Source organism: Semicossyphus pulcher, unplaced genomic scaffold (assembly GCF_022749685.1).
Source record: "Semicossyphus pulcher isolate SPU_LCO1_2020_fin unplaced genomic scaffold, fSemPul1.0.p SCAF_15, whole genome shotgun sequence".
Taxonomy (NCBI): Eukaryota; Metazoa; Chordata; class Actinopteri; order Labriformes; family Labridae; genus Semicossyphus; species Semicossyphus pulcher.
Genome location: NW_027211659.1, coordinates 4,775,792 through 4,790,782, shown reverse-complemented (window position 1 = coordinate 4,790,782; position 14,991 = coordinate 4,775,792). Strand labels below are relative to the sequence as shown.

The following is a 14,991-nucleotide window of genomic DNA, read 5'->3' as shown; positions in this document are numbered from 1 at the left end:
TCTCTCTTCAGCTGTCCTACACAATGAAAGGCAAAAAGCCAAAAAAATAATCTTAGAGAAATAAGTGATCATACTTTCTGCTTAATAGCTGATATTCATAGAGTTTGGCAGCTCAAAGAACAAGATACCTTTTGTGAGAGCATTTCCTGTTTTATGATCAGTTTGTCGGGGAAGGACATGGTGTAAAATCTTGATATGATTATCAATATCAGTGGTACTAAAAGGATCCTAAGACATTTATACAACAGTAACATCTGATATTACACTGCCGTCAGGTAAAGTGGTTCCATTTTTGTACACTGTGCGAAACACAGCTCATAACACAAACCCTTAATCCTTTAATGACCATGGTAATGACAATTACTTAAGTAAATGGAAGTCAATGAAGTAAAAAACACCTGATCTCAGCCAATAAGTTAATGGAAGTAATTATAGTGTGTCCAGCCAAGCTGAGCTTGCTCCGAAACAAAACCAGTACATTAGGATGCTGCCGCAAGCACACACATTAGCATTAGAAGGCCCCGGGGCCTTCAGTATACCTGCCACGCATTTCTGTGGGCTTAGCCTGACAGATCGACCTGTCTTATTAAATCTAGTGTTATTGACCGTTAGCTGTGTGTGGGCGTGTGTGTGTGTGCGTGTGTGTGTATGGCTAGCAGGAAGCTGTAAGAGTCTGCAGGTCCACTGCTTGACCTTTTATCACATCAGCTCACTGATTAAATCCAAGTAGAGCTCAGAAACGAGGCAACAAGGCAACACTGGAAGAAAAATCTATGAGACTCTACAGTGAGGGGTCTTCCACTGAGATTAACATTAGTCTGTCTGTCATCTTCGATTTCATGTGAGCCAGTGGATTTTTTTGTTCAGAAATATCACTCCAAATATGCCTTCCTACTGTAGACCAGAAAACCAAACAGTTCTGCAGCCAGGATGTTAGTAATGTAGGAGTCATGAGTCCAAGCTAAGCTAATGTTAGCTTGCTGATACAGGACCCATTAAGAGTGAGGAGTAAAGTACTTCTTACTACATTTATTCCCTCAGTAAACACTTTCCCGATGCGTTTATGGTCTCAACCAGTAGTTTCAAGTCTCGGAGTAAAATTAAAGCTAAAGCGGGGTTAGCTTTCTCTAGCTAGAATTAGCAATAGCATCAGAGTTACCCTTAATCACAGATGCACATAACCAAGCTAGTGCTAGCATTAGCTGATAACTTAGCATATGCTAATCCCTGGCCCTGGCTCTCTCCAGTCAAACCCTCTTGTCCAAATTTGTTCTCTTCTGGCTCCAAAAAACCAAGATGGCAGTGCCCAAAATTTAAAACGAGAGGATTTAAAAAGGTCGTCCAGCAACTATTGGGTGATGTCACTTTGGCACACCCCCTTTTTATATATAGGCTCTATAATTTCTCCATCTTTGCATATAGAAATTATAGAAAGTCATACCTAAATTTAGAAGGATAAAGGCCAAAGTTTTACATATTGTCTTCCCCGTATTTGGGATCTATAATCTGTATTTAATGGATTTCTAAGTAGCTGATGCAGCCCGGTCCAGGTTGTCCCTGACAATACAATGAGATTGTTTGTCCGTGAATCCATCAAATTCCAGCAGACCGACATATTCATTTAAAATAACAGAGACCCCAGAAATGGCCTTGGCAAAATTCCTCCACACATGATTGAAAGGAAAATGGAAAACAGTCATAATTAGTGTTTACTGGTAAAACTAATCCATAAGTCAAGATTTTAATTCCTCCTAATGAGCCAATAATTTATGTTCCAAACCATGCATGCCGAACATTATGCAAGCTAAGCAGCAGCCCGTTTTAAGGAGCACTAATACATGTCTTGTGGGGGATGCCTTTGTGAGAACACCCATGACAATTTAAATGGTTTTCCAGTCATGTGACCCTCATCTTAGGGAAAAAAAGAACTCCAACTAAGTCAGTTTTCATCAACTATTTATGCGAAGCAAGCCTGAGGTTCATTATATAGTATTTTCCATTCCTGGAAAACAAAGAAACTGCTGCAAGTGCAAATAGGACAATTTTACGGTATTCATTAACATTATCTGATTGCCGTTTGGAAGCGAGCCAGAACTCCCATCAGCCCAAGAGGCATTTCCAGTCATGGCTTGGATGCACCTGCCTGCTGCAGCCCAGTCAACCCCAAAATGTTGCACTGAAGGACTCCCTGGAGCGTGTGTGAGGCTCTGGAGACTCACTCAGGGAAATGAGGAATAACTGCACTGCCTTGTATTTCATTTACTAAGTGGCATCACATGGAGAAGGAAATAAAGACAAATGTAGTCATCATTCCATTGTTGCGAGGATTTAAATTCTCCAATCTATGGTGTAAATCATGCAGATCAACAGAAATCTCCTCACACTGTAAAACTTAACAGTCTTAATAAAAAAGGGAAGTTAACTTCACTCAATCCTCAAAGATATTTAACATAACTCATCCCAATGAATTAGCAGTAACTCAGAAATTATTATTGTGGTACTTATTCATTTTTAGTGATACTCATTTTTGAAACACTTCATTGCGGAGGCTACAGTTAGTTACGTTAACTTATTTAGAAGTGTGGTAGCTAGCGGTAGCTGGCAGCCTATGTTGATTGTTGTAAGGGTGGCAGCTGCAATGGTGATCATGACCGTGCATGTCCGTTCAAAATTTGAAATAATAATAAATCATACTTGAAAAATAAATATCTAAAATCTAATCTAAAATATTAGCAGCAATGGGGCTGCACGGGGGTGCAGTGGTTAGCGCTGTTGCCTAACAGCTAGAAGGTCACCGGTTCAAACCCCAGCTTGGGCAAGGTGGGCCCCTCTGTGTGGAGCCTGCATGTTCTCCCTGTGCATGCGTGGGTTCCCTCCAGGGTCTCCGGCTTCCTCCCACAGTCCAAAGACATGCTTGTAAGGTTAAGAGTACGTGCTTGTAAGGTTATGAGTACGAAATGTTGTCTCTGTAATTGACTGGCGACCAGTCCAGGGTGTGCCCCGCCCCCTGCCCAATGACAGCTGGGATAGGCTCCAGCCCCCTGCGACCCTGAATAGGATAAGTGGTGTAGATAATGGATGGATTAGCAGCAATTAAATCCCAGATAATAAGGTGTGTCTTATTTGTCCAAGTGAGTGTTAACATCTGACATTGAATTGAAGACACTGGGTCACATGACATGGAAAGTTCTTGAAAAGTATTTAAAGTGCGTCTTATACACTGACATTACGGTATTTGGTTTGTGTTAATGCAACTTAAAAGGTTTAAGGTAATCGGTGTCCTCAACTGAAATGAGTCGACACAGGAGAGTTTGAAGTAGAGATAAACTGCTTCACTACGTTCATCTTACTTAACTGATGAAGGTCAAATACTCACTAATTTAGAGTTCAATACACTGAATGGAATGGGTACTGTTTACTTAATTTATTTAAGTTACCTTAACAATGAATAAAAGAGTTTAGTTTCCTCAAATGGTTTGAGTTGAACTAACTGATCAGGTTTTACAGTGTACTTGGAGACACTGAGCGCTCACATCTTTAAAAAAGTACAGCTTAGTCAAATATCGCATGTTCATTCTAAACACTTTTCTTTTCCCAAGGTAATCAGTTTCCTAATTTCTTTTAAGTAAACGTAACTTGTTATAATTTACAGTGCGACTGGCACTGATTTTAAAACACAAACCCCACAGACAGCACAGTTTTAGTCCCGTGTGACACTGAGGAGAGTGTTCAGGATGGCCAGACGATTCCCAAAGGTGAGGAGAGTTCAACCTGGCAGCTGTTTCCCCTCCTTTGATTCAGGTAATCACGTTATTAAGCGTGGGAGGGCATCTGGAGAGGAAGAGCTTTACATCAGGTGCAGCCAGAGCTTTACTCTTGAGAAACCACACAATCAAGACGTATTGTATGTTAAGGAAATGTATTCCAGTTAGTAAGTTTTGTGTAGTGAGACCAGTCTGGCCCAAACCGTAGTGTACAGAGGTAAAGTATGGTCACTAGCATCAGGGCATAAGATTTCTGGCGTTTTGGTGTGCTAAGCTAACATTAGCTTACAAAAGCTGTTAAGTTTCTAGCTAGCAAAGGTAGCAAAATACTTCTCTAGGAGGTTAACATCTGCTAATTCATCTCCTCAGGATGGTATGGTTAGCTTGCAGTCTGCAAATGATTTTATCCACTCACGTAACACAGCACCCAATGCTATATCCATGCAGTGTAGCTAAGTTAACTTGCTTGCTCGCAACAGCAAGATACCAAATGGATATATGACATGGCTAGCTTGCCAAATTACTTAATCTGCTTACATGATTTATGAACTTGTGAAGCCTTTTACTGACAACCATTGTTGAGGTTGTTGTTGTAAGCTAACTATAAAGTATGTAGCCTTATTACAGGGGTGGCTGTGGCTGTGGCTCAGTGGTAGAGTCAGTCGTCTCTCAATCAGAAGGTTGGTGGTTTGATCCCTGACTGCCACAGTCACATGTCCTTGGGCAAGACACTGAACCACAAATTGCGGGTGTGAATGCATACATCCTGATTGAAAAGTGGCACTTAGGTCATTGCCATCAGTGTGTGAATGAGTGTGTGAATGGGTGAATGTGACATGTAGTTTTAATGACATTATCAAACTTTGATACAGAACTTTATTATCATGTACGCCTCAGGCACAGTGCGTTTTATACATATTTCTGTAAAAATGCCAAAATAAGCCAGAAGGCTTGTTTCTAAAAGTGCATCTGCGGGCAACTGGTAGGCTACACTGTGTTCCTCCAGGGCTTCTTTCCCGGGGACATGGGCAAATAGTCGCTATCCCACTTCTGATTTCGATGATTGAAATCAAAAAATTGAAATCAGTCAAATCAAGTAGTAATTGGTATGGAGAATGAAAACACGCCCAAAAAGATGCTTGCTGCAGCTTACGTAAAGGCCACCTGAGTCATTAATAATAATGATTTTTTGAAAATTTAACATGTAACTAAGTTTTGATTAATATTTTCGAATAGACATAATAATATGCTACTAAGGAGATTGTTAAACAAATAAAAACATTAAAAACAAATGACACTATGATGAAAATAATGATATTTGCTGCTCTTATATAAATAACACCTTCACAGCTTGAATGAGAGGTTGCAGAGTGATAACACGCGAGCATAATGACCCTTAGTGAGGTAAGGAATGTGATAGTGCATCCCATAACTGGTTCGCTCTAAATGTAGACCGCTTTGGTTTTGGGGGAATATCCTACATTAGGCACACGATGGTTTGTGTAGAAACACAAGTAAGGACCACAAAAACACACACATCCCTGCAGGAATAGGCTAGTTCAGATGCAACACTGATAGCTGAAGCAGAAATACTCACGAGGCTACATCAATCAGGCAACTGCCTTCTAAATTTTATAACATTATATAATTTGTTTTTTGTTCGTCCTTGTGTGGACTACTTACTGAGAGTTGCTTTCAGGGCGCTTACACCTCCATCCCATCAGAGAGAAGAAGTCCTGATCCTGAATCCAGATTCAGGCAGCAGGTTGAACACTCGCGTCTCCTCAGACTGAAGGATCTGATGTGAGTTTCAGATCGAGATCCGTTTAGGAAGGACGATAACTACACTGGCATAAAATCACACTGTGGTCGGTGATTCATTTACTCTCTGCCCTTCCCTCGTGTTGGTTTGAGGGGTTTTACTGGAGAATCCCGGATACACGACCTCTTTCTTTGCTGGGGTTCTCCTTGGGAACTGTGCTGCCTTCACGTGCTGCTCGTAAAATTAATAATCGGATGGATAAACGTAATAAGTCTTCTTTCTTGACTATATAGCCTAATATAATTGTGGTTGTGATGTGGTTTCAGTATTTTAAAACACAGAAAATAATGTTTAGGGTGTTTTGGTGTCTTTGTTTTTGTAACGTATAATTTATTACTGTAACATTTCCAATTATAATGTACATTTACCTGAAAAAAATACATTAAATTAAGAAATACATTTGCGACATGGTCGAATAACACGTAACATTTTCTGGCCCAGCAATGTTTTTTGAGTTGTACATGGCATGTTCATAAATTTTCCCCTTTCTGACAGCACATGAAGGCAGCACTAACCATAGGACAATCGCTCTCACCCTGCTCCTGATTGGCTCAGATGGGAAAAGCTGGCTGTGGTCACACTCAGCCCATATGTCCCCCTCCTCAGCCCCCTCAAGATCATGGTGCTGTTCTCTCTCCATCATTCAGCAGACAAGTCTGACCCTGATGTGACTGACAGCTCCTCTTTCTTTTCCTACTCTAGTGACCAAAAAAAGAAACCTCAGATCATTTTATAAATACTTCTTTCATACCAATAGGAAATAGGTGCAACATGTTTACGTTTACAGGAGTAAAAGTTTATTCAATACTCAATAACAAAAACTTTCACCGCTGCTACCAGCTAACAACATGGTAACTGACTATTGTTGCTCTACCACAGTATTGTGAACCTGCGGATAGTTGCTTGGAAACGGAAAAACCTTACCTCCCACGGTCCGAGGGCAGGCACAGAAACTGATATCACCAGAGGGCAGCCACTGTTTACCTCCAGCCATGGAAACGGACCCCTGCTGGTTGTCTTTTCACGGGGGAAACGGATACAGTGAAACCGGATGCCTATCCGTTTGCTATCTATCTTTTTCAACATGGCAGGGGCATCATGGACATAGGATTCTTATTACAAAAACAGGGAAATACAACCAATTAATATAAAATAAAAATGCATTGATTAACTCAAACATGCGTTATTAATCTTTATTCTCTCTTTCTGAGACCATTCCTACAACTTTGGATTCTTTTTTTCTTGCACCTGATGAACTCACTTATGATTCTTACCGTATTAGCAAGAGGTCAAAGGTTACAGAGCTGGCTAATTTAGAGCCTCACTGTATGTTCAATATCTCTCTTTCCTCTCTGTTGTTTATACCTATTTTAATTGCACACTTGCACATGCACCTACGCACCATCTTCTCATGCAGTGTAAGAAGACAGGGAAACCCTGTTGTGACAAATTGGCGATAATTCACTTGTGTAATCTCGACATTCCCCTTGTCCCCGATGTTGATCCTTTAATGTTTGAAGGCAGCGGAGCATATGGCCTCAGCAAAGTGCAGACAGGGCAGGAATTTAAGGCTTAGGAATCATTAACAGTTTAAAGAAAGGAAAAGAGATTATTTTCACTGGTGCTCAGAGACCCTGCAGCCTGCGGGGCTTCAAACTGCAGTCAGTAAGTGTTACTGCAACAGTTCATTAAGTCTCTGACTGCCAGACCTTCAGGACCTCAGGACTGTGTTTGAGCTGTCCAAGCTAATTCAGTAATTAGGTTTACAGCTCAGCCCAGTGATGCTGCTAACACAGTGTATAAGGTGGTGTGTCAGTGTTGAGACCTGTGGGTTGAGATTTTAAAATTTGCTGTCAACACTGACATCCATTCTTAAGGTATTTTATTATTTTATATATTTTAAATGAAAAATACAATAATGCCTAATTTAAATAAATATTTTTCAGATTACCTCACATTCCTAGGAGAGTTAAAGACATTTTAAAGACCATAAACTGTGTTTTTGTTCATCACAGCCATTTCTAATAAGTTTCTGATAAAAAGTTAACCTTTGCACTCCACACATAGAGGTCCCCTGCTATATAAACAGTTCCCTAAAGAGCAAGATAGGCTGCTTTGTATTTCATCTACTCTCACCATCTTGCTAACCACTGTTAAACTGCAGTTTGAGTTTATTCAGGAGCTATGGGGAAAATAGGACATCTTTATCACAAAATTTTTATAGCATTTTATTCTTACTTGATAGATTCTGTCTTATTATAATGGGGCAACATTTATCTTATACAGGTTTTCTTTAGAACAGATACTTTTACGTAACCGTGGATCATTTTGGATCATAAATATAAACTGGTTGTATAGCACAGGTCATAAAAAAACCGATTATAGCCATGAAAACCATCTGACATTTGCCCTGAAGCTGCCCTGTCATTACGATACTTGATTGACAGACCCTAGAATCAATCAGAGAAGCGACTAGTCCGCTTGACCAATCATAACGGAGACGGGGCGGGGCTTAACGGTACCAATGAAGTCGTCAGAGCTTTGCCATACATGGTTAACGGATAAAGAACAGCCGAAAGTTTACAGCTCATGTAACTCTCAGAATGAATGGGACAGCTTATTCCAACTTTGACAATCAAGAACATGTCCTGAAATTGGGAGAGACGTTTGAGAAACACCCTAAAAGTGGCTACCACACAGTGCGATGTAAGTGGGATCTTGAATCACTAGCTAGGATATGTCTGGCTTTTACAGAAGCTAACGGTAGCATGCTAGTTAGCATTTTAGCTAAAAACCAGAAAGCAGCTGTTTGATATTTTAGCAAAGTTAACCGGTTGCCAGTTCTTTTCTATTCGCCTGTTGTTGGCCCGTATCGTTTAGTGAATTCAAAGGTATATGTGTTCATTGTCGTCTTCATTAGTAAGTTTACTTTCAACTTTTTCAAACCGCTGATGCTTCAGCTGTCAAAATGTTAGCTAATGTTAGCATTGCGCCAATTTGTACACTAACACCATCTAGTGGTACCGGTAGAGAACTGCAGCACTGAGGGACCAACCGCACTTGTGTTTGCACTTAGAAATATTTCTAATGTTGTTAATATTGAGCAGAAGATATTAGTTTAACGTGTAAAAAATGTCCAATTAATTATTCTGTTTTATTATTCTGTATTGCCTCGTATTGTGCAGAAAAATAACTCCTGCATATCTTTCAACAAGGAAAAATGTGTACATAGTGTGAATAGTCTTTAAATTATTTTTTTATTATTATTTATGTTGTCATTTTTTAGCATTTTATTGCCGCCTGTACTTTTTGTCTATTTTTATTACTTAGTACTTTATGTAATTGCCTGTTTTGTGAGCTGCTGTAACGAGTACATTTCCCCTGTGGGGGATCAATAAAGCTTATCTTAGATTATTATAATAAATATGATAATTTCTCTCTGTTATTTCTCTCAGATGACTTCAAACCAGCCTCCATTGATACAACGTGTGAAGGGGAGCTTGAAGTGGGCAAAGGAGAGCAAGTCACTATTACTTTACCCAATTTAGAGGTAAGTGTTTGAAGCTCCAATTATTAGACATTTCGGCCGCTAGAACTTTATTCCTGAAGTGAGGAGAAGGCTTCAAAGAGCAGTCAGACCTTTAGAATGCGTCTGATCATACAATTTCAATTTCAGAACAATACCAAGATGATAATGTTCTCTGAGGCATCAAGCCAGCAAATAAAGTGTTACGTGCCGTAGTGTGTTGTGTGTCCATCTTCAGGGAATGTAACAAAATGTATTCATAAGATTTCTTAAAACAGCTTGAAAAATATTGACTCGAGCAGTCACATACATTTCACTTGCACTACACCGTCTTGGTCGCTTAAGGAGAATCCTCATAACATTATAAGCTACTTGTATCTCTATCTCTGTAAGCTTGTTTTATGTAGTTTGTCCACAGGTGTGCAGTATACAAAGGTGAACAGTAAGCTCTGAACAGAGACACAATTGACCACTTAAAGAAAACGCTAAATTAATATTTGAGACTTTATGTGTGTCTTGTGGTCCAGGCAGAAAGGGGAAATATTTCTGAAATCCTGACAACGATCCTGCCTGTGTTTCCTGTTTTTTAAATTGTATTCATTTATTTTTTAGGGTTCAAGTGCTCCAGTAACAGTCTTCAAGGGATCTAAGAGGCCATACATGAAAGAATGCATCCTTATTGTGAACCACGACACAGGAGAGTACAGACTGGAAAAACTCAACAGCAATATAGCCGTGAAGAAGACCAGGTGGGTTACAAATTGATTACAAATTGTGTTATTGATGTTTTTCCAATTTTTACCATCTGTTGTATTCATGTGTCTGTACTTGTTTTCATCCACTTGTTTTATTATATGAAGAAAAAAGTACCAGAAGTAAACAAAACACAGCCCTATATTATTTTACTGAATGTTGAGATATTTCTTTTAAACCTGTGAAAACACTTGCATAGAAATATTCCTCCTACATTGCTTGTAATTGTGCACGTGCATTCTTAGGGCTGAGGGCAGCAGTAAGATCCAGTCTCGCCTGGAGCAGCAGACCAGTCGCTTGAGCCAGCAGATGAAGAGCAGCAGCAGTAGCAGCAGCAACAACAGCAACAGCAGCAGTAACAAGAACTCAGCCAGCTCCAAGAGCTCTCCTCCCAAAGAGAAGACCTCCCCGGCATCCCCCATGGATGACATCGAGAGAGGTAACATGGTGTCGGGCATAGTGTCTTTATCAATTTGTGGTTGGTTTTGTCTACTTTACACTCATTTTCCTCAATGGAGATAAGAATCACACATTGCTTTAACTTTGTATCTGTGGCACTTTGTTCAGAGTTGATGGCAGAGGCGCGAGTCATGGACCAGCTGAGCAGTGGCGACAGCTCCTCAGGCTCCAACAGCTCCTCATCCTCCAGTAGTGACGACAGCTCCAGCAGCAGTGACTCTGAAGATGAACGAACCTCTGCACCACCTCCAGCAACGGTGACCCACAGCATGCCTATCCTCACCACCAGCAGCAACACCAACAGTCGCCACCAAGAGAGCGGAGGAGGACTCATGAACACACTCAGTAAGTGGTTGTCTCCGTTCATATGAGTACTTTAAGGTAGCTTTTCTTCATTCTGAACCCTCCTTGTATTAATATCTTTACATAGAAGTGGATATCGGCCAGTAGCTCCTAAGTCTAACATGAGGCAGGAGTTTGACAACTTTAACAAGAACGAAAGCTGCGGGAATTTATTATCTAAAAACACAAAGATGCTTCACAGAGATTATTCCAATTGAAATTTCCCAGATTTTTAACCTCATCTCTATCAGAGATGGGTAAATGCTATCACAAAGCTTGCAGTTATTGCCCATGTTTTCTGTTAAATCTGTTCATCCGGAACCAGCGTCATCAAGTGCATAGATGATGGAAGAACGAAATGTTATTTCAGTTTGGATTTCTAGTGTCCGCCTTTGCTTATATTGCAAACTATGAGACCAAACTACTGCTACAAACTTTCTAACTAGCATCCCAAAATTTGATTTCTTTGGATAGATAAGGATACATGTTGCAGTGTTTTGTTGATTCGGATATCAAGCCCGTTTTGGCCTTTCGTCCACACAAACGCCGTTTTAGGTCACTGAAAACGGATCTTTTGTAAAACTCCGGCCAGGGTGAAGACTTTTAGAAACTCTGTTTCCATGGAGACGTGTAGAGGGGGTGAACTGTTTTTGACTCGTGACGTCAGGCTGTGCGCCGTTATCTCCTTTGTGAGGCGTCACAAATGAGGCAACATTCCTTCCAAAATGATGGACGAGGCAAAAACAGTGATGCTTCTAACTTTGCTAACAGGACTTTTTACATGTTTACACATATATGTACAGTTACTTGTCCATTATATTGATGTATCGCCGCCCTTCCTTGGTGTGCCATTGCAGCCCGCCAGGTAGTCTTCCGGCAATAGGTTTTTTTAGACTTTTGATTGGCCGCAATTTTCATTTTCCTATTTGCATGACCGGGTTATATCGTCACCTCTTGGTGTGGCAACATTTGGATTTTTTCGTTTGGATGGGGATTTTTTTATAACCGTGCTTGTGTGGACGGGTTTTTTTTGGAAACGAAGAAGGGAAAAACTCTAAAAAACTTTAAAAAATACCCGCGTACGTGTAGACATGGACTGCTTGCACATTAAGGCACAATAAGGCACTGTTGGGGTCATGTCTCAGCATGCACTAAAGAACCTATTGCTTCACTGTGTTCTTTTAATATCACAATGATTGGACATCCACATAAAACCTGGGGAGAATTCCCTTATCTATAACGGAACAGATGAAAACATAAGAGAACCGAAATTTGGAAAGAGAACAACATTCTATTTTGTTTATGATGCATATTATTTTGTTTATGTATAGGCTAAAAGTAACTGTATATTTTGCACCCTGCTTGTGTTGCAGAGAATGACCTGCAGCTGAGTGAATCAGGAAGTGAAAGTGACTGAACAACACGGCCTGTGGACACCGTGAGGTTTTTCAGTGAGGAGTAAAATACAGCCACAGAGCTATCTGTGCTTTGTTTCCTTTCATGTTGGACTGTCTTACCTTCATATCCACAATTCTGCTAGCAAATATATATATTTCTCTTCTCTGCCAACAAACTTTCTAATTTAATTATATTGCGTTTTTTTCTTCATGATAATTATATTTTGTGTGTGAAGACTGGATGTTACAAAGATGCCTTAGTTCAGAGAGAAGAGATGTGGGTGTACTGTTAGAGTGGGAGTAAAATGTGACAAACTATGTGTAACCTCTCATCTCACCGGATGTGTGGCTAACCAAGCATATCAGAGCCAGGATGACAGTGGTGTACGTGTTGTACGTTTTGTGTGTAAGAGCATCATCGAGGTCTGCATTTCAGCTTAGTGATGAAAAATAGTAACTTTAGTTGTGCCTTAGGTCAGAGCTGCTAAAGCCTCAGTTCGGCGGCATTAGTCTCTGATTGGAGACGTTAATCTGTCATAACAAATGAAACTTTTATTTTAAAGATGAGCCTCTCTATGACAGAGCCGATTACTTTTGTCTATAGTTATTGTAAAGTTAGCGTGGAGCCTTTTTGCTTTGGATTACTGGAACCCAGCTGCACGACGAGAAAATATTTGATTTCAAAGCTGCATAAATAAAAATATATATATTTTTTTTTTCTGCCACTTTGAAGACTACGGAAGCCCTTAGCGGACATGCATCCATACATTATATTTACTCCGTTTTCTCATGATAACGACTTATTTCTGGTCGTTTTCTCGAGATCTCGACTTATTCATCACGTGATCACGAGAATGACGCAGCACCACAGTAACGTCAGATGATCATAACTCGTATTCCCCGAGTTTTAAAACCACAAAACAAACATAGACACAGGCTTAACTTCCCTCATTAGTGTGGGAAATGGCAGCATGGCATGTCGTGGTGACCAACATGACCAGCCTGTTGTTTTGTTTTCTAGATCGCTGGAAAATTATCCCGTTATCACGAGAAAACTAGCGTTGTTATCTGGAGATAATGGGCCGGATTCATCTGTTATGATTGGAAAACCGGCTTTGTTTTCCGGAGAAAAATAAGTCCAGATCTCGGGAAAACGACCAGAAATAACTCGTCATCACAGGAAAACGGAATAAGTAAAATGCACGGATGCATGTCCGCTAAGGGCTTCCGTAGGAGACAGTGAAACAAGCTGAAAACGTAACTGATTTATGAGCCTCTTAAAAATCTGTGGAAGCAAACAGTTGCGTATTTACACATCTCTAAGTCACAGATGAACTTTATCGCTCTTTTGTGGCTCATTAATACTTGTTTACAAGCGTTATCTGCCTGCTGTTTCATATCAAAGTAATTTGGCAGAAAACAGCTGCCTGTTGTGACTGGAAAAAGTGTTGATAAGAGCAGCGCTGTGAGGCTTCATAACTACAAAGGAGCCCTTTCAAATCATCCTACACATTCTTATCATTAAATATTGATTACTGCGGCTTTAAGAATCAAGATATGTCTTAACTTTATTCTTTGTGGTCTTTCAGAACATAAGTGGGTCTGATTTCTGCGCAGTACTAGGCCGACTGAGTGAACTCAGTTGGGGTCATGCTTTGTAGCTTTAAACCTGCAATACTTGAATCTAATGAATTATTTATGTTTCAAAATATACTCGACCAACAGTGAATAGTTTAATATATTTTAAAAGCCAAGAAATTGGAATTGCAAGTCAATTGGAGCTGTAATGCATTAAAAGATGGATGCTAAGGAAGTTCACCTCAGTGTGAGTCTTAAGTAACTTCCTGTGCCTTTGGCTGTGCGCCTCGGCCAGCCCCTGCTTGTTTCGCCTCTTATCACTGCTGAGCTGCCTGCAGGAAGCGCCTGTTTATGTGTCAGCCATCTTTGGAATCCCGGCTGACTGATACAGGAAGAGACTGGGAGGAACACGCCTTTGAATTTGAGAAGTCAATAATATTTTTAGTCTTAAGGAGAGCAGTGGCCTCAGAGCATCATTTGTAAACAGAGAGAAATTTCTATGTAGAAAAATAAAGATTTTAATAGTTTTTCATGCTTTTGCATTCATTATTTATATTTTTGTCACTGTTATTGATCTATAGTGATCAAATCTTTAAAAATATGCTGTCTGAAAAAATAACTTCACATCCCTTAACTTTATTTTAGTAAAGCTCCCAGACAACACATTCTTTATTTAGGATAACAACCTGTGAAAATACATTTTTAGTTACAAAACCTGATGAACTGACACCTAAAAAAGATAAGATAAAAGTACAGGACAAGATGTGTCTACGCAGGAATCTGGTGTGAGCGTGTGAAATGTTTAATTTTGTAAATGCTGTCAGTTTTTTTTTTTTTTTCTCAGAAGTTTATGGAAGTATCAAAGTCCACAGGTTGGGATGACCAAACTTCCCTAACATAAAAGCAACTTTCTATCTCCTGTTATTGGATAAAATATGGCCTTTTAGTAGCCTTTTTTTCCCTTTTTCCCTGTCCATTCAATTAGGCCAAATTTGCCCTTTAATTTCAGTGTAATACTGCCCCCAAAATTGATCAATAGTATTGAAAATATGACGCATAACAACAGATGATTTAGATAATACTTCAAGAGATGACACATCTACATAGATAACTAGTATGAGGGGGTGCACTTTGTGAAAACAACTTAGTATTTTCTTTGAAATAATTCTCCTTAAAATTTAAGGAAGTATTAAAGTTTGGCCCAGAGGTTGAGAGACAAAATTTCAGTACATAAAAGCCACTTTTCATAGACTGCTAAGTGATCAAATCTGGACTTTTAGGCTCCTATTTTATTGTTTTGAGTATTAAATAGCAAATATGTACCCTCATTTAACAAACTGTTCAAATACA

General features: G+C 39.7%; 1 protein-coding gene across 1 annotated transcript; it reads left to right on the top strand.

Annotated features, from left to right (window-relative positions):
- The first annotated feature begins 8,158 nt into the window (after positions 1-8,158).
- eaf2 (ELL associated factor 2) lies at positions 8,159-13,216 on the top strand. Its single transcript, XM_069663446.1, has 6 exons — positions 8,159-8,292; positions 9,042-9,136; positions 9,725-9,861; positions 10,111-10,304; positions 10,433-10,669; positions 12,040-13,216. Exons 1-6 carry the CDS (start codon positions 8,190-8,192, stop codon positions 12,081-12,083), a joined length of 810 nt encoding a protein of 269 aa, XP_069519547.1. The 5' UTR covers positions 8,159-8,189; the 3' UTR covers positions 12,084-13,216.
- Positions 13,217-14,991: the final 1,775 nt, after the last annotated feature.